Below are 15,278 nucleotides of genomic sequence, written 5' to 3' on the forward strand. Positions count from 1 at the left end.
GTAATGTGTAATATTATAAAATTTTGTTGACACGTTGTATCAGGGTGACAACAAATGTGTACAGTTATTATTGATTGCTAAGCTATATGGTGCAATTTGTTTGTTTTTTTTTTGTTTTTTTCATCATCCGAATTAGCTATAAAATTTGTTGTAAATCATTGAAACTTGGTGCATTTTAATTTTGGATACATGCATTTATTGTGCGATAATTGTGCCTGTTAGTATACTGTTACGACTTGTTAATAGTTAAGAAGATTCAACACAGCGTTGTATTAGTTTTACAATAAAAAGTAATTTATGAGGCCATATTATTTACTTGTATAAAATATATATTACAAATGGAACTTTGTTCCAACTGACAGACTGAACTATAGATAAGTGATGAGCCGTTAGTTACTATTATAATTGACTTTCTCATACAATCAAATTTTAAATTATTATATTGGTTTGCCTGTAAATAATATTAATAGATACTGTGTGAGAAAGTAACTTGTACAAAAGTTGTAAGCATATGAGATAAATTTGTAAGATTATTAATATTTACTACATTTACAATAAATCATATAAAATAATATCACCTCATCATTATTCCCAAATTTACCATTCTGAACAGATAATTTGACAATCAAATTTCCTATTATTTGAACATTTTTTCACTTATTTATGTATTTTATAACTTTCTAGGCGTGCTTTCATGCTTGTAAGTGTTATAGTATTCTTATACATTGTTTGATTATAAGTACTTATTAAACTTTAATAAATGTTATGTTATAGCATTCACTCACCAATTTTTGCACATTTCAGATTTCAGTAACATCTTTAATTGGCATGACTAAATTTTTTTGGAAATAGATACTGATTACACTATTTTACATTATTCAGTGCAAAAAATACGTACAAGACCATGTTTACAAAAAGTTAATAAACGTAAATAATACTTATTAATCCGATGTGTCTTTTAAGTTTAAGGAGAACCGAACTAAACAGTTGAATTTTATGAAAATACTACCGGCCAGTATAAGTAACCTAAGAAATTTAAGAAACGAAACTATCATAGCAAGAAACTAGAAACTTTTCGTTTGGCTAAGGCTTAAATTCATAGAGATATTAGAATAGAGTGCGCTAATGCCTGAAAACTGCGTCAGACGGTGCGAGAGATACAGATGCGAGAATTTAAATATTAACTTTTTTTAATATTTATACTTTCGGATAAAAGATAAATTGCAAACTTGCCGCAAACAGCACACATATCGTTAAGTATTTATTTTGTATTTATTTGATAAGTTGCGGCTGGTTTGTAAGTAATTAAATGGCTCTAGGGCTAAACTGCCTAAAGCTCTCCTTCAGAATTTCAGAAGCAATTTTTGGCCAAAAAAATCACGACCGCTAGATGGCGCTGATCCAAATAATTATTACGGCTTGTGGTAGATCCATTAAATCGATTATAAACCAGCCGCAACTAATTTTATGGATATAAAATGAGAAGTGGACATTTTCTGTGCTGTTTGCGGCAAGTTTTTAATTTATCTTTTACCAAAAACTATAAATATATAGGAGGTCAATATTTGGCTAAAAGATGAATTGCAAACCTGCCGCAAACAGCACAAACGATGTTTAATTTTTATTTTCTATTTACAATATTAGTTGCGGCTGGTTTATAATTGATTATATGGCATTACTGTAAGTTGTTTAGTTGTAATAATTATTTGGATCAGCGCCATCTAGCGGTCGTGATTTTTTTGGCCAAAAATTGCTTCTGAAATTCTGAAGGAGAGCTTTAGGCAGTTTAGCCCTAGAGCCATTTAATCATTTACAAACCAGCCGCAACTGATATTGTAAGTAGGAAATAAAAAGTGAACATCGTTTGTGCTGTTTGCGGCAAGTTTAAAATTTATCTTTTATCTGAAAGTATAAATATATAGAAAATCGATGTTCAAGTAGAACATAAATTGCAAACTTGCCGCAAACAGCTCAAACGATGTTCAATTTTCATTTCCTATTTACAATGTGAGTTGCGGCTGGTTTTCAATTGATTAATTGGCTCTAGGGCTAAACTGCCTAAAGCTCTCCTTCAGAATTTTAGGAGCAATTTTTGGCCAAAAAAATCACGACCGCTAGATGGCGCTGATCCAAATAATTATTACTATTATAGTAGATCTATTAAATTGATCATAAACCAGCCGCAACTAATTTTATAGATAGGAAATAAAAAGTGTACATCTTTTGTGCTGTTTGCGGCAAGTTTTCAATTTATCTTTAACGTGTAAGTTGACCTCCAAAAGTACAGATATTCCACTTATCTGGTTTAATGAAATCGACTTATGGCACTTACTTAGTAGACGTTAATCTTACCCGTGCTCTCTTTACTAGAATGATAAAACTATAGTTGTAGATCACTCTTGTAACATACATTTTATAAAAAATAAAACAACACAATAAACATAAAATGATTAAAGCACATCAGGTAAGCAAGTTAAAAATCTAAAAATACTATGATTACTAACGTGAATTTCGAAATACACTCTGTAATAATTCCAGACGAACTGCTATTAAGTATATTTTATGCAATGGATGCCAAAAGTTTGCTTCGTTGTCACATGGTTTGCCGGCATTGGCGTTATCTCATTAGAAATCGAGTATGGTATAAAAAAGCAGAACTGCCAGTGGGTCAAAGTTTGCCACTTTCCGACAAAATTCCATGGACTGCGTATTATTTCATTTGTGCCAATAAGCCCTTTTACAAAAATTTAGTAAAAAATCATTCTGGAGAAGAAGGTTTATTTAAATACTGGAAAGTAACTGACAATGGAGGAGCAGGCTGGGATATAGAGTGTCCCCCTCAAGGAGTCAAACCCCTGCCAGCTGATCCCGTGTTTGAAAACAAACAGTTCTGCTTTGTCACATCTTTTGGAAGGTGTTGCATGGAACAAACAATCGATTTAATTGACGAAGGGATGAACGAATACTTGCTAGATTTTTTGCAACCAACGATACATTTTTCAAATTGTTACTATTACTTGTTTTCAAGGTCAGCGAGTGGTTTTGTAGTAGGCCTAATGTACTAGCAGTTTATGATTGCACCATTAAACTCTTAAGAGAGCAAAAATCAGACAGAACAGCAATGGAAGTATTGAATTATACTAAAATTATTGAAAAAGACCAAATGAATCAGTGGTTTAAATTCTGTCACGAATTTAAAGATTATGGAAAAGGGTTGAGAAAAATAAAATTCTGTCATAGTGGACAAGATAGATCTTACTCAAGTGGATTTCGTGGCAGCAAAATGGCTGGGGCAAGTGTAAGATTAGAACTAAATATCTAATTTACATGGATCAATAAAATAATGCATAATTCAAAAATTCTGCTGCACGTAAATAGACAATATTAACTCTATATACTACATAATTAATGTGATAAAATTTTATGGTAAAAAATATTACAGTAACAGTATGGTACAAAAGTACAAATTATATTTTAAGAATCGATAGGAGATAAGAAAAGTTATTATACTCACATTGAACAAGTATCAATTTTTAAGGTTTTCGTTGTAAAATACAATGTAGTGTAGACAAATTTAAAAAAAATAAACAACCAATTTTTTTACTAAGGTTTATTTATTTTATACAGAATATAACACTTTTGAACATTCGACGTTCGTTTATTTCTCAGTACTTACATGCATAATCACAGTCTAACAAAATTATTGTATACTGTTAATTTTCATACTCTTAATGTATTTGTGTAATTTTAATAATTAAAAATATTTATGTTCTAATTGTGTATGAACAAATTTGAAATCTACATCAAACATATCGAAAATCCTGAGCTACGATAACTTATTTTAAATAATAATAATCCCAAGTTTTTTTATTTAAGCAATCAACTTTTTTGTTGTACAAACTTCGATTAAAAAATGCTGATTTCGGTAAATAATGTAATTTCTTGTATTGTACAAAAACTAATTCATTATCTATTAACCCTGTTACACTTTTCCATAGTCTAAATTTCTAACAGTATAGAATTTTATTGTAAATAATTCTAGAGTGACTTTTTATCATAATATCGTTACATCTACTTTAACCATGTGATACTTACATTTTTCTCTTCTGTTATCAATCATTACATATCACATTCAAACTTTGATATTTATTAGATTCAGATGGATGACACGAACTTTTATATTTAATATTTTAACAGAATAATTTTATTTTAACGGAATTTCTACAAAATTATATTGAAATATGTGCACACTACTGTCGAAATTACTAATATTAAAAACTTGCCGCAAACAGCACAGAAAATGTCCACTTCTTATTTCCTATCCACAAAATTAGTTGCGGCTGGTTTATAATTGATTTAATGGATCTACCACAAGCCGTAATAGTTATTTGGATCAGCGCCATCTAGCGGTCGTGATTTTTTTGGCCAAAAATTGCTCCTAAAATTCTGAAGGAGAACTTTAGGCAGTTTAGTATTAGAGCCAATTAATCAATTGAAAACCAGCCGCAACTCACATTGTAAATAGGAAATGAAAATTGAACATCGTTTGAGCTGTTTGCGGCAAGTTTGCAATTTATGTTCTACTTGAACATCGATTTTCTATATATTTATACTTTCAGATAAAAGATAAATTTTAAACTTGCCGCAAACAGCACAAACGATGTTCACTTTTTATTTCCTACTTACAATATCAGTTGCGGCTGGTTTGTAAATGATTAAATGGCTCTAGGGCTAAACTGCCTAAAGCTCTCCTTCAGAATTTCAGAAGCAATTTTTGGCCAAAAAAATCACGACCGCTAGATGGCGCTGATCCAAATAATTATTACAACTAAACAACTTACAGTAATGCCATATAATCAATTATAAACCAGCCGCAACTAATATTGTAAATAGAAAATAAAAATTAAACATCGTTTGTGCTGTTTGCGGCAGGTTTGCAATTCATCTTTTAGCCAAATATTGACCTCCTATATATTTATAGTTTTTGGTAAAAGATAAATTAAAAACTTGCCGCAAACAGCACAGAAAATGTCCACTTCTCATTTTATATCCATAAAATTAGTTGCGGCTGGTTTATAATCGATTTAATGGATCTACCACAAGCCGTAATAATTATTTGGATCAGCGCCATCTAGCGGTCGTGATTTTTTTGGCCAAAAATTGCTTCTGAAATTCTGAAGGAGAGCTTTAGGCAGTTTAGCCCTAGAGCCATTTAATTACTTACAAACCAGCCGCAACTTATCAAATAAATACAAAATAAATACTTAACGATATGTGTGCTGTTTGCGGCAAGTTTGCAATTTATCTTCTACCCAAATATTGACTTTTTTAATATTTATACTTTCGGATAAAAGATAAATTGCAAACTTGCCGCAAACAGCACACATATCGTTAAGTATTTATTTTGTATTTATTTGATAAGTTGCGGCTGGTTTGTAAGTAATTAAATGGCTCTAGGGCTAAACTGCCTAAAGCTCTCCTTCAGAATTTCAGAAGCAAATTTTGGCCAAAAAAATCACGACCGCTAGATGGCGCTGATCTAAATAATTATTACTACTTATAGTAGATCCATTAAATCAATTATAAACCAGCCGCAACTAATTTTATAGATAGGAAATAAAAAGTGGACATCTTTTGTGCTGTTTGCGGCAAGTATACAATCCATCTTTTACCCGAAAATCTTCTAAAAGTATAGTTATTCTCTACTTACATGGTTTAATAAAATCGACCGGCTGTACTTAAGTGTGCGCGCTTTCGATCACTCATGTACGTGTTTTTGTGTAAGTACTCATAGTTGTTAAATTCTTGTGCGTTTTTATGCGTATATTTATGCAGATGTCGTGACCGGGCTTCCATATTTTCGTGTACATACTTGGTCGCAATAAAAATTTTGAGATCAAATTAAGTAATAAAAGTAAGAAGTACATTTCGTTTTTATCCAGAAAAAATTTTGAAGATGTCCACCTGAAAGACAACTCTGGAGAGTTTTGTAGTGTTTGCACCGCGTCATCTAAGAGTACAAACATTCTTTATTCTGCAGGATTAAGTGACTTGATAAAAAAAAAATTTAGGGTTCAAGGATATTATTCAAGTATAATAAGAGCTTTGATTATTAGATTTTTCATAAAATTTTATTTCTTATAAATGTAAGAATATAAATAAAATTCCATAGAATGTCTACCGAACTATGACTATTAAAAATTGTTTACTTGCGTGTTTCTCAATCGTTTATGAAAAAGATGACATGACTTGCGCATTGGTCTGTAGTTAACATTAAAACGTATATATATTTGTACTATTTCTATGCAAAGTATTTTTCTCACATCTATGAAACAGAAACAACACAGCTACAGTCTTTTATTTTAAGTATGGGAGGTATAATGCAGTCTTTATAGCAGTTTTATCGAATCGGTAAACGGTTTATAAAAATTAATTATTACCACAAACCATGATATCATTCACAAAACTACATAGTTTTTTTACCTTTTAAAGAGTAATTACAGAATTTATGTGTGAATCCTGTTACTCCGTTAGTCATGGTTTTATTGCTGTACTAAAAATACTTTTATTTTAATGTTTTTTTTGTCTATCAATTATTTCGCACATTTTATCCCGATTTAAAATACTGTTTAGATAATTAAAAATACAGCAGTTTACAGTCCAAAAATGTACGTTTGAGAATAAAAGTTTATACTGCTTTACTACTGAATATTGCTACTCTAATTATTATATATCATGACGGACATAAATATTCTAGATACTTAGCACCTAGTTTTTTCTTGAAGAAAAAGTTACCAATTGTCTAAAAATTCAAATCCAGTTTTTGGAATTTCTGGCTCTTGATTGAGCTGCGACGACTGATAACTACTGTACGAGCTAGGAGTATCAAGAAGGGCAGTTGATTCAATATCATTGGCCTTGAGATGTCCACCAAAACTGATATTCATTTTATTCTCATCAGCAGCTTTGGCATAAGACTTGGTCTTTTTTTGAGGTACCAAATTTTCCATATCATCATCCGAACTGTTCTGCTGAATCTTCAACAAAGATGTCTTGTTGATCAACTTTGCAAACATGCCCTCAGAGGTCTCACTGTCGACACAACTACTGCGAATGGTACTACAGTCCTCGGTAGAAAATATGGTATCAGAATAGTTTTCGGTCTGATAAAAGCTAATCTGGCTAGATGGCGAACTGTAGTTATCCTCCAATGAATCATCCCCGTTCCTCAAATTACTCAAATTACAACTGTTAGAAAAATGCGACTTATCCGATATATAACTAGACATGTTTTTGGAGTGCAAGTCTCCCATTTGGTCCAAACAATCGAAATTCATCTGGGACTGCGTCATGAAGGAGAACGGAGCCGAGTGTTCGTCCTTCCATCTCAGCGTCTAAATAACAAATTGCAATTCGTTAAAGTAAATTCCACACAAAGTAAGCAGCAGATAGAATTTTCAAGACACTTACAGAGCCAGTTTCATCGATCATGTACTTCAGTCCTGTCTGTATCCTCAGCTTGGGATAATAGTCCGGATAGTCCTTGGAGGACTCCAACTTATTGGAGGCGTATTTGAGAGCAACTTCGGGCTGAATGATGGTCTCGTCGACAGCTTGATTGCGTTCCTCGGGACTTAGAGTGTTCCACAGACCCTCGTAGGCATCCTTGGTCGCAGTCACATCCTCGCCTATCCTCTTGGCCAGTGGATTGATGCTGTAAAAATAGTCGTCCGCCACTGCACTCAGTGTCTTTGTACTCATGATTATCTTCTTTCTTCTTCACGATAGAATTCGCGTAAACAAATTCAAATTGCTCATTGAGGCACCATGACAATGTGTGGAGTACTTATTTGATTTTCAGTTTTTTTTTTTTTTTTTTTTTTTTTTTTTTTATTAATGGAATTGTAAGTAAGCAAGCTTTTGTTGTTTGTCGAGCGTAACGAACCACACGCGCCGTTGGTGGAAGAGGCCGAGCACGTCAATACACACTGCCAAGAGGATCACATAACTTTTTTTTTACTTTGTTACCTCGATTAGATCATCTTTGCTTATTCATATTAAAATGATTACTCTAGAGATGAACAACACCTGACAACACCCCTTTCAGGGACTCCTTTTTTTTGTTTTCATTGATTGTCCTTCGTAGCGCTGTCTCTTTTTTTCTCGTCACACGTCAACACGTGCATCGAATTCGATGTTCAGTACAACCTATCGATTACTGTCGATATGTGTCAAACAGAGGCGGGAAGGATGTGTCGAGATGGTGCCGTTATTAAGTACTATTATAGTTTTTTTTTTTGCTTTCTGAAACGAAGAGACATAATTTTTTTATTCATGTTTGTGAAGTTACAACGACATTACGATAAATTGAGGTTTCAGTAAAAATTCAACCAAATCGTTCATTGTTGTTTCATTATTCATGTATTACAATGAAAAGTGTTACAAACGCTTTCTCAAAATATTCAAAGACTCTGTTTTGCATTCGATGGAAATTCAATATGTTATAACACGATTTCATGGGATGTATGAATAAAACGAAATTTGAGCTAAGCTTATGAAATAAAATAAAAAAAAAAACGAGTTACTCTGATGTACTGCACAGATAATTTACACTTCATGAGGTAAGTAGGTATATATATTTTTGAGAAAAAAGTAAAAGTGATCTTAGCATAATCCTCGGTAATCGTCTTCCGATGAGTAGACCTTCAAATTGAAATTTTTATTTTTCAATTTAGATAATATCACGCAACTCTAGAATAACTGACATAATTTGAATGCTCACATGCACTTGTATAGTAAGCAATAACTCAACGTATTGAAGAAGAAGCAAACATTTATTTGAAAAATCGTTAGATTTTGTTGCGTGATGATAATCACATCGCATGTTTTTACCCTCTAGATATATAATATATGTATATTATGTTTATGCTACATGGTATATGTATACATACATACGGTAATCGGTAATTATATGCATCGGAACACGAGAGAAATAATTATATACGTGCTACCGCAAACTAAAGGTCCACCGCAAACGTTTCTCATCACGAGGAATATATTATATACTTCTATATACACGAGAAAATATTCGTCAAGACGTCAATGTTTTATCGCACGTGGGAAAAAACACAAAGAAAAACAAAAAAAATGTATTCAGTACACAAATGTGAAAACTGATTCACCTGCTGCTACTACTTTTTAATGTACGAAGCAAAATCGGCGTTTCCGTCAGCTCTCCGTGAGCACATAATTATATTATATTCCATACCGTGTGAAAACTCATCAAATTTACTTAGTTGGAAAAAAAAACAATTAGTACACCAGTGACGCACGTAGAGGTGTTGTCCGAACAAGCAATGTTCAAAAACGTGATGGAAAAAAAAAAATCGTGATCGCTCATGGTGGTGTTGCGTCAGAGGAAAAAAAAAAAAAATAAGCCGCAAGGCATATCAAAAAGATGAGCTGATGCTGTATACCTGCGTATGAACAAACGATCTCTCGCCTCTCTCTGCGATCAAGAGATAGAGGTAGAGTTACTCGAATAGCCCCACCTTCGTTTTTCGACAAATCGTCGTCTGAACGATTCCTCCTTTTTTCGCGTTCTCCGTCTCTTTCTCGGCTCATCGTCTTCCACCGCGGGCCCTCTTCTTTTGCAACACTGAAAAGGCAGATGGGTCCAAGAGAACGCGCATAGTCTCTGCTCGATCGACTTCGCGGAAGCACGGAGCCACAGGAGCCCAGTTTGGCTTTATTTATTTTCGGTCGATTTAATTTTTGTTCGGTAAACTTTTATTACTTAAGTAGAAACAAAAAAAAAAGTACACATGGAACCATCACGATCGGCTCGGATAGTAGGGTCCGCTCTCTTGTGTCTGCTCGTTGGCGCCTGTAAGTATACCGATTTTTTTTTCTCTCATTGAAATTATAAACTAATGGATAATGGTTTACGTTGCTTGTGAAATAATTGCAGTAGCAAGTAGGACTATCGGTTAAAACTAAATAACTCTAACCGATTTTTGGATTACACTGCTTTGAGCCAAGTGTCGTTTGTTACCGATTTTTCAACCGATTTTTGTTTTCTTCTAAATAACCCAGTCTCACCTGCGTCTTTTTTTAATTTGCACTGTTGAATATTGCCCAGCATTTCAATCGATCAAGCTAATCGGACGTGTCAAAACGTCACGATAATACAAAGAGCCAACGCACGATTTTGCACGATTATTTAAATCGAGAATTAAAAGAGAAATAAATTACGTCTTATGTCATTTGCGTTTTCGGTGTAACCCTGTTTGGCGGGTTTTCATAAGCCGCGAGAAGTTTGACGGGTTTATTACGCGATCTTTTCAGGATCGCGACGTCATCGGCAATGTGTGTTTTTTTCACAAAGGACACACCGTCGAGAGTATTCATTATTGTATATTATTACCCTATCCTCGGTGTGGTTTGAAAAAAAAAAAAAAAAAAAAAAAAATCACAATAACTACCATAAATCAAATATTGTTATTGTCTCATCATTCGAGGTTCTGTGATGTGTTTTTTGATCGGCGAATTATGCGCCAAAGTAAATATAAAGTAACGCGTGCGTTTCTTCAACGTGACGCGAATGAATATCGAAGCTATTAAATTAATTTTCGTTAAGCCAAAATATGAGACCCATATAAGTATAGCAGTAGCACCAGGTAGTGAATTTATATTACAGTTTATTGTTTTGTTTTTTCAAGGCTCCCTTGACATAGTCATGTACATGCGGATTACAAATTGTTCTGTAGTAAATGAACACAAGATTATTCGGGAGTTTCAATTACGAAAAAAAATCCATGTCCAAACGAGAGGGAATCCGCTCAACCGACCCGACAAAGCTTTTCCCTCTCGTTATCTCACCTTGCCGATCTTCTCGAATTTCTAGAAATTGCCTCGCCACTCCCCTGTTTTGACGAATGAATAACCCGCTCGTCCGTCTAATTCTTCGTTTGGCTGGTCCTACGAAAATAACGATAGGTAATCACAACGTATATTGGGCCCATAACTTAATGTATACGAACACAAGTCCCGTGCCCATATATATGTAATATATGGCGCGTGAGCATACATAATATACACTTGGGCCCTTGGGGGGACGTTTTTGTATACGCGTTTCGGGCCCGGCGAGTTGCACAATGTTTAATGTACCACCAAGTTGGATGAGAGTATGCGAGAGAAAGAGAGAAATACATATCGAAAGCCACGGTTCGCTTCGAGGTCGCTGCAGGAGAGTCTCTTTTTCTTCTTCTTCTTCTTCTTCCTCATCTTCTGACGGCCGTATATCATACACATGCTCGAGAAGCTTTCCTTCTGCGCTCCTCTGCCACTTTTTTTTTTTCTTCTTTTTTTCAACTTGTTTTGTTCCATAGATGATGATTGCGCAACGGAGATTTTTTTTTTTGGGAGTTTGAAATTTACAGCCCACGTCGCTGAGGGTCATCGAGGAAGGAAAAAAAAGTGGATTTTCGGGGTCCCGGTTGCGTAACAGAGATATCGGTAGGATTTCTCGTTGCCTTACCGATTTCGAATATTCATGGTTTCCCGGGGAAAAACATTTGAGACATCGCAGACCTTTTTTTCTGTAATAACCAAAGATTTCCAATTCGTTGTAGATTGGATGGATGTAGAATTTCGGTCGAAATTAAAATACCGATAAATGATGATTATGAAATCAGGAAGAGATGGAAGAGAAAAAAAGTTATTGGTATTGCAGGTATTGCAGACGCGCAACGTACCTACGATGCATCCTACTACAGACAGTACAACAACCACAACCAAAATCAGAGGCAGCAACAGCGCAGATTTTTCAACCAACAACAGCAACAGCAACAACAACAACAACAAGAACAACAGCGGCAGCAGCAACAATTTCAAGCCGATAGCAACTTGGAGGACTTTGGCCAGCAGAACCAGCAGCAATCGAACCTCGGCAACCTTGCCCGCAACAGCGGCCTTTGTCCCGAGCGTAACGGCAGATTCGTCGTGTCGAACCAGTGCGACGCCTATATCGAGTGCATCGACGGCGTGCCCGAGCAAAAGTTGTGTCCCGATGGTCTGCTCTTCAATCCTGATGCGAGGTTCAACTATCCTTGCGGCTACCCCAACGACGTCCAATGCATTGGCAGAGCCACTCTTCGTAAGTTGATGAATTACATCAGGTGATCTGAACGATCGTTGTATGCGACAGAGAGTATACGTGCCGTGTATTCCTAGAGCCGGCTCAACCGACCGACGAGTGCCCCCATCAGTATGGATATTTCAAGATAGGAGATCGTCAGAACTGCGGCCAGTTCATGAATTGCGTCGACGGCCGAGGTTACACCTTCAACTGTTCCGAGGGTCTGGCTTTCAATTCTGAACATTATCGCTGCGACTGGCCCGATCAGGTCGACGACTGTGACGCCGAAGGTGTGGTTCGCTTCCGTCTATAAGTGGTTTTTTTTTTTTTTTTTTTTTTTATTCCTTCCAATTTCTTTTGAACGAATAACAAAACGTTTCTTCGCGATACAGCTTTCCTTGGTTTTTCTTGCCCGACAACTGAGAATGCCGTATTCGGTTCTGGGGTCAAGACTTACAAGAGCCCGAGAGACTGTCAGCATTACTTCCTATGCGTGAATGATAGACCAAGACTGCAGAACTGCGGTGAGGGCCAAGCGTTCAATGAGGTCACTGGAGTTTGCGACGCTGCTGAAAATGTTACTGGATGGTAATGTTTCTATGCATACATGCATATACATATGAGAAAAACTTTTGAAATCACTTGCTTGAGTAAGTGTGTTTAACGAGATTCACAATTAATTTCAGCGAGCCACCACAAACACGACAAGACAACGCTTTCTTGCCAGTTCAGTTGGATGAACCTCAGCAGAATCTTAGATCATTCAATCAACAGAGCAACTTCAAACAACAAGGAAGTTCATTCAATCAAGCTCGAGCTTTTGAATCTGTTGATACGCAGCAGAATTCTAGAAGAGCCCAACAAAATAGCAATCAATTCTCAAGACAACGATTCATCTCGACATTTTAAATGAAAATAGATAAGAAAGTGGCTTAATTGTAATTATCGGCACACAACGTGTTTCGATGATAAAGCCGGATTCTAAAATTGTTACTGTACAAAATATTAATAAATTAAGAGACGGTATACGCAATAAATATACTTACGTATCTATTTTTACATATCTCACTAGAAATTACATGTATAAATTTTGTGATATATTACAAACTCATGGTCCCCACAAACGTGCTCCACGACTTATGATAAGATTTTAACAAAATAAACACAACGGTTTGCGTAAAATACTCGAAAAATATTGCTTGATATTATTCTTTGAGGAATTCGTCGTAATCAGCGGAATCCGAGTCAAGGACTATCTCCTCCAAGCTAAGACCCTTTTGTGTATTTAAAGGCGTTTCTGTAGAGATTGTTGTAGTTATTCAGAATAGAAAGCATTTTTTTACTCATCAAATCTTATTTTACACTCACTTGGGACAGAACCAGTCTTTTTATATTCATTCATCTCTTCATTGAAGGCTTCCCCAAAGGTGTGCTGCCTTTCTTTCAAAATTTTTTCCTGTTGTTTCTCATGCCTCAAAACTTTGATCGAATGATCATTTGACAACTTTTCTTTAAAAAAAAGAAAAAAACAAACATTTATTCTTAAATCTATTTTACTGCTTTGCAGGGGTTGGATGTATATATTATTTACTAATTTACCTCTAATATTTTTTAATTCAGACAATTTTTTTTCTTTGTACAGAGCTAACTGGAACCTGTGATCAAGTTGGCTGCTTTGTAAATCCAGTATCTCTTGTAAATCTTCAAGCTCAAAAAGAGCATTGTGTACCTCTTCAAACTGTTCTTGCAAAGAACCTAATATCATTTTTACAAAAAGCAGTAAAGTATATATTCACCTACAGATATTTAATAATCAATCACTAGAACACAAATTAAAAAATCATACCTATTTGGTCCATTAGACCTTGTATTGTGTTATTAATTTGTGGTATGGAGGCTAAGGTATTGTTCAACACATTAAAGTTATTCCACTGAAACTCTAGCTTTTCGTGAATAGATGCTATCAATACATCAGCTTCTTGAGCCTTTTCTGCATTGTCCTCTGCCAATTCATGCAGATTGTTCCATTCCATTTGAAAGTGGTGCAGCAAATCAGCTCCAGCATTGTAATTAACCTTATTTTTTATAGTAATTAATTTTTTAGGCTTTGAACTTTCTGCTAGTGTCAGTCCACGTAAACTAAAAAATAAATTGTTTCAACTTTTAAAATTTAAATAAATAAATTTTTTTCAATTGTTGAATTCAAATTGTGTAAATAGTACTAACAACACATAAGTGTGTTGGCGAATTCAATAGTAAAAGAAATGTAACATTTGACAAGTAAGTGTTTACCTTGCAGATAGGCCTTCTTGAATAGATTGAAACTTGTCACGTATTGTTCCAAACATTTTGTTAATTGACTTACAAAAGCAATCACATATTTATACTGTTACGTGGGAAAGACATATCGTACGTTACAATACTATAAAAACTATATTTTTTCCGCATTTTTGTAGTAAGTAGACAACATATTTTGATGTCCATTAACAAATTAATATGCTGTCATTAAAATACATAACACTAAAAAAAACATATTTGATGTATCATGTATGAGTGTTTACTTTGTAGGTTAGGTTGTCATGTTGTCAACCCCCCCCCCCGTATGGTTAGGTCAGTCAAAAAGGCGCGCAAAATAAAAATTTAATATCTACGTGCCGTGCAAATTATGAAAATGAGGCTGTGGAAAATGATCATTAAAAAAATATTCAGAGGTTAGTAAATAAGGATAACAACAAAATGTTTGGATAATCTGTTTTAATCGCTTGGCGTGTATTAATAACAAGTATCTAATTATAATTAATATATTTAAAAATCACAGTCTTAGTTGAAGAATTGACAGCAGAAAATACTATCTGTATTCTATTCTCGTCGCGATATTTTGAATTTCATTAAATTTCAATCTATATATTACACGGTATCTTCATCGGTCCCTTTATCAAGCGCCTTTTTCATACATGTACATCATACTTTACGACCGTTTACTTTTATTCTTACAATTTGTGTGTATATACGTGTGAGTTAGTTTTTTTTCATATATTTACTATCTACTATGTACAATTATTATAAAGATACGATAGTGTGTGCGTAATCCATATTCTTACATGTTACATTTGACAATATATAAACCGTCTACACTTGG

General features: G+C 34.5%; 4 protein-coding genes across 4 annotated transcripts; 2 read left to right on the forward strand and 2 right to left on the reverse strand.

The window, feature by feature from the left end:
• Positions 1-2,407: 2,407 nt before the first annotated feature.
• LOC111643368 (F-box only protein 2-like) lies at positions 2,408-3,374 on the forward strand. The gene is made up of 3 exons (XM_089593957.1): positions 2,408-2,464; positions 2,539-2,991; positions 3,024-3,374. Exons 2-3 carry the CDS (start codon positions 2,568-2,570, stop codon positions 3,320-3,322), a joined length of 723 nt encoding a protein of 240 aa, XP_089450083.1. The 5' UTR covers positions 2,408-2,464; positions 2,539-2,567; the 3' UTR covers positions 3,323-3,374.
• Positions 3,375-6,209: 2,835 nt separating this feature from the next.
• On the reverse strand, positions 6,210-7,861 carry LOC106638495 (uncharacterized). The gene is made up of 2 exons (XM_014351702.2): positions 7,471-7,861; positions 6,210-7,394 (listed from the first exon to the last, which is right to left on the reverse strand). The coding sequence occupies exons 1-2, from the start codon at positions 7,759-7,761 to the stop codon at positions 6,792-6,794; spliced, it is 894 nt and encodes a 297-aa protein (XP_014207188.1). The 5' UTR covers positions 7,762-7,861; the 3' UTR covers positions 6,210-6,791.
• A 1,760-nt stretch (positions 7,862-9,621) lies between these two features.
• LOC106637970 (protein obstructor-E) lies at positions 9,622-13,112 on the forward strand. Its single transcript, XM_014350967.2, has 5 exons — positions 9,622-9,888; positions 11,735-12,157; positions 12,235-12,429; positions 12,532-12,727; positions 12,826-13,112. The coding sequence occupies exons 1-5, from the start codon at positions 9,825-9,827 to the stop codon at positions 13,046-13,048; spliced, it is 1,101 nt and encodes a 366-aa protein (XP_014206453.2). The 5' UTR covers positions 9,622-9,824; the 3' UTR covers positions 13,049-13,112.
• Positions 13,113-13,178: 66 nt separating this feature from the next.
• Positions 13,179-14,644, reverse strand: Dysb (dystrobrevin binding protein dysbindin). The gene is made up of 5 exons (XM_014350979.2): positions 14,432-14,644; positions 13,986-14,278; positions 13,739-13,894; positions 13,508-13,648; positions 13,179-13,436 (listed from the first exon to the last, which is right to left on the reverse strand). Exons 1-5 carry the CDS (start codon positions 14,485-14,487, stop codon positions 13,345-13,347), a joined length of 738 nt encoding a protein of 245 aa, XP_014206465.2. The 5' UTR covers positions 14,488-14,644; the 3' UTR covers positions 13,179-13,344.
• Between the last annotated feature and the right edge of the window lie 634 nt (positions 14,645-15,278).

The sequence above is a fragment of the Copidosoma floridanum genome, unplaced genomic scaffold (assembly GCF_036245765.1).
Source record: "Copidosoma floridanum isolate Cflo_tuat_1 unplaced genomic scaffold, Cflo_Japanese_pri ptg000020l, whole genome shotgun sequence".
Lineage (NCBI taxonomy): Eukaryota > Metazoa > Arthropoda > Insecta > Hymenoptera > Encyrtidae > Copidosoma > Copidosoma floridanum.

Bases quoted from the DNA above. Each gene is read 5' to 3' on its own strand.
- LOC106638495 (XM_014351702.2), bottom strand. From the start codon at position 7,761: ATGAGTACAAAGACACTGAGTGCAGTGGCGGACGACTATTTTTACAGC. The intron at 7,395-7,470 runs GTAAGTGTCTTG...TTTGTTATTTAG, and splicing joins TGATCGATGAAACTGGCTCT to ACGCTGAGATGGAAGGACGA.
- LOC111643368 (XM_089593957.1), top strand. From the start codon at position 2,568: ATGGATGCCAAAAGTTTGCTTCGTTGTCACATGGTTTGCCGGCATTGG. The intron at 2,992-3,023 runs TACATTTTTCAA...TATTACTTGTTT, and splicing joins AGATTTTTTGCAACCAACGA to TCAAGGTCAGCGAGTGGTTT.
- Dysb (XM_014350979.2), bottom strand. From the start codon at position 14,487: ATGTTTGGAACAATACGTGACAAGTTTCAATCTATTCAAGAAGGCCTA. The intron at 13,895-13,985 runs GTATGATTTTTT...AAATGATATTAG, and splicing joins AGGTCTAATGGACCAAATAG to GTTCTTTGCAAGAACAGTTT. The intron at 13,649-13,738 runs GTAAATTAGTAA...TTTTTTTTAAAG, and splicing joins TGAATTAAAAAATATTAGAG to AAAAGTTGTCAAATGATCAT.
- LOC106637970 (XM_014350967.2), top strand. From the start codon at position 9,825: ATGGAACCATCACGATCGGCTCGGATAGTAGGGTCCGCTCTCTTGTGT. The intron at 9,889-11,734 runs GTAAGTATACCG...TTGGTATTGCAG, and splicing joins GTGTCTGCTCGTTGGCGCCT to GTATTGCAGACGCGCAACGT. The intron at 12,158-12,234 runs GTAAGTTGATGA...GTGTATTCCTAG, and splicing joins CATTGGCAGAGCCACTCTTC to AGCCGGCTCAACCGACCGAC.